This window comes from Otolemur garnettii, unplaced genomic scaffold (assembly GCF_000181295.1).
Source record: "Otolemur garnettii isolate 467f Iridium unplaced genomic scaffold, OtoGar3 scaffold00002, whole genome shotgun sequence".
NCBI classification, from domain to species: domain Eukaryota; kingdom Metazoa; phylum Chordata; class Mammalia; order Primates; family Galagidae; genus Otolemur; species Otolemur garnettii.
The window spans coordinates 7,519,876-7,527,095 of NW_003852397.1; the positions used below are offsets into that span (position 1 = coordinate 7,519,876).

Sequence of the window (7,220 nt, forward strand, 5' to 3'; positions counted from 1 at the left end):
AATTTTACTGGTTTAGGATTGGTAGCAGTTACAGCTTCAGCAATTTCCTGACCAATCTTAAAAGACTGCTCCTTAGTTGCTCCTTTCAGTAACACGAACATACTGAGGGGATTAAAAATAAAGTAGGGTAATGAGAAAGTTGTTATAACAAAGTATCTCATCAAGAGTAACTCTTTTGGCTCCCACTGTAATATCAAAGATCCTTTTTCTTCATTTACCCTTCCTTATTAAGTTGTTTCCTAGCTAAGATTCCCTGTTTTATCACACTTCCCTTGTGTACATGGTATATACCTTGCTATACATCTTTTTAGACATCTAATCTTTTTCTTTTTTTGTAGACAAGAGTCTCACGTTGTTGCCCTGGGTAGAGTACCATGTTGTCATACTCATAGCAACCTCAAACTCTTGGACTCAAGTGATCCTCTTATCTCAACCCTCCCAAGTACCTGGGACTACAGGTGCCTGCCACAGTGCCTGGCTATTTTTAGAGACAGGATCTTGTTCTAGCTCAGGCTGGCAGATACCCAATTTTGCTAGCTTAGCTACATACAGAACAGCTCGGATACTGTAGCTGCCAAGAAGGTCCCAGATCATCCCGGACATTTAAGGCTTTGTATGGTACACAGTTAAGTCCCAGCATAAAATTAGAGAATATAATGTGATTATAAAGAAATGGAAAATTTACTTGCAATGTAGGAAAAAGTGTCTTTCCAGAACCATTCAACTTAAAAAAAAGACGTATTTTGTAACGTTCACGGAAGGACAGTTAGAAAACACAAAAAGGTGCAAAGAAGAAAACAGCGTTCTCTAATCTTAACATTCAGAAAAAAAGACATTGCGTTTTATGTATATTCAATATCTATCCATCTTTTCTCATTTGCTATTTGGTACTTTCTCCTTGCATTTAACGGTATAATATGAACATTTTCCCATGTCATGTGAATTTGTTCTTTTATATTATTTTCACAATTCAATGTATGGCTATGTTGTAATTTAACCTAACCCCTGCCATTGAAAATTTAGGTTGTTTTATTATTTTTGCTACTTTGTCACATAGAATAATTGTTTGGTACATCTCTAATTGTATCCTTAGAACAAACTCCTAGTAGTGAAAGTTCTGGGCAAACAGTTTACACTAAAAATGTATTTTGGATGATAGCATTAAACTGATTCCAGAAAAATATTTCTAGTAGGTTGAGAGGGTAGGATGTCTAATATGGACAAAAAGTAGCAATACAAAAAATGTTAAAAAAAAACCTGATAAGAATATAGGCATTTTTCTAATATAATCCAGTTAGCTTTATAAATAGCACTTTACATTTCATTACATATTACAATCTGAGCACCAACAGAAATAATGGTTTATAAATACAATACTTAAGGAAGAGAGTAGAAAGTTCATCTCCACTTATAATTTTAGTGGAAAAAATATTAGTGGAAATGAATATCTTGAAACTTAAAGATTCTTGTTTCTAGCCACATAAAATAATTCATATTTCTGAAATGTTGAACTTTACGAAAAGTTTAAGAAGAAAAGGTATCGTAATTTGTTGTAATTTTAATTAAGGTCTTTAAAATGAAAATTGCCCCAATATGAATTAATTTTAATGTCAAAAGAAAAGAAAAATGTCACTAAAGTATAACAATAAAGGCCTTAGGTAAATTATTCATTCAAGCAAGGCTATGCTCTGAACCTTTGGAAGATTTTGTAATTTCTTTTAAGTCACCTGATATTCATTACAACAATACAGGCTTATTTTTTTAATAGATTATATAATTTCTTTTTGACAGTTTGTTTGTTTATTTATTTATTTATTTATTTGCTTGTACAAAAGGTCTTTATTGGTGGGGAGAGGGAGGCTGCAGAGCAGCACCAAGGAGGAGAGACAAGAAGAGAGAAGAGGAGAGAAAAGAGGGGAGAGAGAGAGAGAGAGTGGGGAAGAGAAGAGAGAGAGTAGAAAAGACCGAGAAGGAAGACGGGAGAGAGAGTGAAAGTTTATTTTTAAAATCAACTTCATGGAGGTAGAGTTAGCATATAATAAAACAAAAATATAAGCATACAGTTCCATGAATCTTGACAATGTTCAAATTATATCACTTCAAAATTTATATGTCAAAAGTTCTAACACTCAATACCTCAGAATGTTAATATTATTGGAGACAGGGCATTTAAAGAGGTGTTTAAGCTAAAATGAGCCTGTTAGGGTGGACCCTAATCCTTATCCTGGTGTCCTTATAATAAAAGGGAACCAGGACACACACAGAGACACCAGGGATATGCATGCCAAGAGGCTTGACCATGTGAACCAGGGGTCCTCAAACTTTTTAAACAGGGGGCCAGTTCACTGTCCCTCAGACTGTTGGAGGCCCAGACTGTGGGACCCAGGACGAGTCGGCTGCTAAGCGGGACAGGCAGCAGTGGCAAAAACACCCAGCGGGACGGAAAAACGTCTTAGGCGGGCTGCATATGGCCCACGGGCTGTAGTTTGAGGACACCTGATGTGAAAACACAGTGAGAAGTTAGCCATCCGCAGAGAAGCCTAAGGAGAAACCAAAGTGGCTGACATCTTGACTTGGGCTTCTACTTTCCAGACTGTGACAAGTTTGTGATACTTTATTATGACAGCTCCAGCAAACTCATACTCTTGTGTAACTACCATCAGGATCAAGAAGCAGAACATGTTCATTACCTCTAAAAGGTAACCTGTATTCCTTAAAAATAGTTCTTCATTTCTGGCACCAGGCTTAACACATGACTCCTTTCTGTTATTACAGAATCATTTTTTTTTTTTTTTAAGAAAACAAACTATGTACTCCGAAACTATGTGCTCTTTTATGTCTGGCTTCTCTTACTCAGCATATTCTGAGATTCATCTTATTGTTCAGTAGTATTCCACTGTATGGATATGCCTCAGTTGGCTTATCTAATCACCCACTAATGCACATTTGGATTGTTTGTAGTTTTTTACTATTAGGCATAAAGAGCCAATGAAGTTTTGTGTCCTCCTATTTGTATGGACATAGGTTTTCATTTCTTTTAGGTAAACATCAACAAGTAGAATTTCTGGGTCATATGCTAAGGGTATGCTGTACTTCATATGTAATTGCCAAACTGTTTTTATGAAAGATTATTATTCTTAAAATGTTCAGATGTAATGATGAATGCAAATATATCCACATTTTCATAAGGTTCTAGAACAGGAAAAACTAAGCTACAGTAATAGGAATCAGGTAAGTGGTTGCTTGGGGTGGGGATGGCGAGGGATTGACTACAAAGGAGAAATAAGATTATTTTTTAGGGTGATGAAAATGTTCTGTATCTTAACTGGTGTGATGGGTGATTACTTGGGTCTATACATTTCTATACAGAATTACATATTGTGCACTTTTTGTTAAAAAAATCACAACTCAAGGGGCCAGGCGCAGTAGCTCACGCCTATAATCCCAGCACTTGGGAGGCCAAGGCAGGTGGACTGCCTGAGCTCAGGAGTTCAAGACCAAGTCTGAGCCAGGTGAGACCTCATCTCTAAAAATAGCCAGGTGTTGGGCCAGGGGCCTATAGTCCCAGCTACTCGGGAGGTTGAAGTAAGAGAATTACTTAAATCCAAGAGTTTGAGATTGCTGTGAACTATGATGCCGTAGCACTCTACCAACGGTGACAAAGTGAGACTATGTCTCAAAAAAAAAAAAAAATCACAACTCAATAAAAATGATAACACATATATAGTTTATCAGGGTTGAAAAGGCCATGCTGCAATTTTCATTTGTATGAGAGAGCCTTGAATAAAATGAACATTTTAATCTAAAAAAAAAAGTCATATATACTTTAATCTTAAAAGTTATTATTATAGGGTGTATATGTCTGTATTTGAGATTTTACCCTGTAGTGTGAGTTTCTCTGAGTCCATCTATGTTGCTTTAGCCAGTTTAATTTGAAGATAAACTTCAAGAGAACTGGCCCGGATTAATGAAAGTTTTTGGTCACTTAACAGAATGGAGGTGAAGCGACTGGTCTACAAGGTGAAAGACTACCTTAAAATGAAGTGTCCAGGGAAGCACCTGGCTCAGTGAGTAGGGCTCTGGCCCCATACACTGAGAATGGCAGGTTCGAAACCGGTCCTGGCCAAACTGCAACAAAAAAATAGCCGAGCGTTCTGGTTGGTGCCTATAGTCCCAGCTACCTGGGAGGCTGAGGCAAGAGAATCGCCTAAGCCCAAGAGCTGGAGGTTGCTGTGAGCTGTGATGCCACAGCACTCTACTGAGGGCAATGGAGCGACAAAAGAGTGTCCATCACTGGTGCTTTTAATGTATTTAAATAACCTGCATTATTGGCTTGAGAAGTCCAAATATGCATTTAGAGCAAAGTTTTTCATACAAAGGGGGGTTGAGCAAGGATACTAGAATCACCTTGGAGGCTTTTCTCAATTATACTAAGGTGAGTTGTCCAAGAGACTCTGAGCTCACTACCACCTCTTGCTGCCCTGGAACTGGGTGCTTTATCCAATATCCTTTCCTACTTTGTCCTATAATTATCATTGTAATAAGTTTCAATCTTTTGTGGGAGTAATATACCATTGGGTTGGGATAAATATGATTGAGAACCACTATTACATAAACAAACCACTATAGTAAGTACAAAGGGACAATAATGAGTACCTGTTTTAGAAGAAAAAACCCTTCTAACAGAGCCACTTTGATGTTTTGGTAACTGACCTCCTTTAGCTATACCCCAAGGTTCATAAAATCACTAATCTTGAAATTAGAGGAAGGCAACGCTCATTTAACATCATCTGTCACATTTCCTTTGCTCTGACAATGAGGAAAGTGAGCCTCAGAGAGGCTAAGAACCTTATCAAAGGGCCAGGCAATCAGAGTACATCTAGAAAGAGAATCCACATCTCCTCGCTCTTAGTTGGGAACGCTTTCATTCCATCAAGCATGACCTATCATCTCTAGACCAATGTTTATCAACCTGCTCTCCCAAGGAAAAAATTAAATTAAATATTGTTGAGTAAAGTTGGGCTCTTTAGTGCCCAAAACTAAGATCCTTAAGATTTTTGCCCCCACCCAAACCTATCTATACACTGTTACAGTAATACTGTTACAGTTGAGAATACATGCCCTAGGGTGAATTGACCTCATACAGATTTCAATAAATATTTGTTGAATGGATCAGGTACTGAACAGTAATCAGAAGGTGTAATGACACTGCAAATAAATTTCCTTTGATTGGAATCATAAAGTACCCATGAAGTGTGATAAAGGAGTGGAAGTACCAGCTAGGAATCAAAACACTGAATACCAACTCATGGTTCCATGAAATAATTGGGTGATCTCACACAGATTCCTTATCCTAGGAGAATTTGTTTTTAAGCATCACCCGAAGCATATTCTAAAGGTGTCCTAAGGTTCTTCCCAACAGCATGAAAACCACTAGGCTAAATAATATTAAAGTCCTCTTCTGGCCTGACACTCTTGTGAGTCTGTTTGGATTACTAAAATTCTTGAAGGTCCTAAAAGGTATACCATATAACTACACTCAGAATCATGCTGATTTCTACAACTGACATATACACACATATAGACCCTAAATTAAGAGCAACAATTTAAATGTTTAACTTTCTCCTCTTCCATTAAGAATTTTGTAAGGAAATCTACCAACAAGGTGCAGAACTATATTTTAGTAACTTTTATTTTGCTAGAAGTAGTTTCATAGAAGAGTGAAATACTCAAAGTCAAACTAAGAAGGGGCTTTTGATGAAGAACAGTAGAAAATATGGATAATTTGGCCCTGGATGGACTAGCTACTATATGAGGCAAGGTCTCATTCAGAATTAACTTCATTATGCTGGCTATATGTACCTTTTAAAGAAATAGAGAAGATTAAATGCTGTTCAAAGATTACCTACAAGCTGTTTCAGAGATTGGTAGCATTATCTCCTATTGCTCTGTTGAATTGTGAAGTGACTGGAGGTCTTTGAGGCAAATGCCTGTAGCGTGATCACACTGTGGCTCTAAGACCTCAGTATGAAAAAAATGTTAGACTCTAAGAAATGTGTATAATTCTTATATTCTAAAAGAATTTCAATAAGCCATGCAAATAAGATGTTATATAAATAACTAGGACCTGAAAAATGCCACAGCAAACAAGGAAGCAAGCAAACAGACTGGTATTATCAATTCAGGATTCAAATACAGTCCCATTCTTTGTCAATCCACGAATAACAGGCTTGGGTAGGCTGTGAACTACTTGGAATCAAATGGAAAACTGTATTTGCCTATGTTCATTTCTCTTAAAGGAAGGTCAACATACTTGGGGGCCCAGTGAAAAGTAAACCACTCATAGCTTTGGCAAATGACCTTCAAAACAGTTTAATTATTTTAAGATAACATATATATTTCAGTGACTTGCAGCTATACTGGAGCAATTATTCACATTACAAGCAGTTTCTTTAAATAGATTGGATTTCTGAGAATACGGTTTGTTTACAGATCACTATCTCCTTGGTCAAGAGCTACCTGGAGGAATGTCATGGGAATCTTTTAGTTTGTGGCTCAGGATACTTATCCTTTGTGTCTCTTAAGACCTTATCTGGTAAATCAGAACCTGTGTTAACTCTGATCATGAGATCATAAGGACCAGAAAAGATTTAGGTAGAACTCTGTTTTTAGGAAGGATTACCCCTAAGCCATCTCAAACATTGAAATGAAGATCTGAAGAAATGTAAACTACAAAACCAAATATCCATTACCTGTCAGTATCACCATATACAACCTTTGCACCCCATTTCTTGGTATCATTCACCAGTTTAATAGCTCGTTCTAAGGTCTCTCTGGCTTTGTGAACAATACTATCACCAACCTGTTGGTACAAACACATTGACAATAATTTAACATAGCTCAGTATAAGTCAATATACTTTAACATATAATACTTAAAATTATTAAATATTTCTAGAAATGAAACAAGAAGAATGTAAAAAAGAAAACAAACTAGCCAATAGTGTCATCATTCTTTCTACAAGTACTCAAGAAGAAAATGAGATGAAGAATTTAAAAGAAAGACCCATCAATATCGAATTTGCTTTTAAGTCAGTATTTGTGCAATTGCATATGAACTTTATGGACACCTTGTACTTAAAAGCAGTCTGTAAGCAATTGCACATGAACTTTACGGACACCCTGTAATAGTAAATATTTAATTGCAAAAGAACTTTATGG

General features: G+C 36.6%; 1 protein-coding gene across 1 annotated transcript in view; it reads right to left on the minus strand.

Annotated features, from left to right (window-relative positions):
• Nucleotides 1-7,220, minus strand: part of REV3L (REV3 like, DNA directed polymerase zeta catalytic subunit) — a 200,323-nt gene that overhangs the window by 17,513 nt on the left and 175,590 nt on the right. Inside the window, exons 28-29 of the mRNA XM_023512479.1 lie at nucleotides 6,753-6,862; nucleotides 1-102 (exon numbers count right to left, since the gene is read on the minus strand). Coding sequence (XP_023368247.1) covers nucleotides 1-102; nucleotides 6,753-6,862 — 212 coding nt within the window. The remainder of the gene's footprint in view (nucleotides 103-6,752; nucleotides 6,863-7,220) is intronic.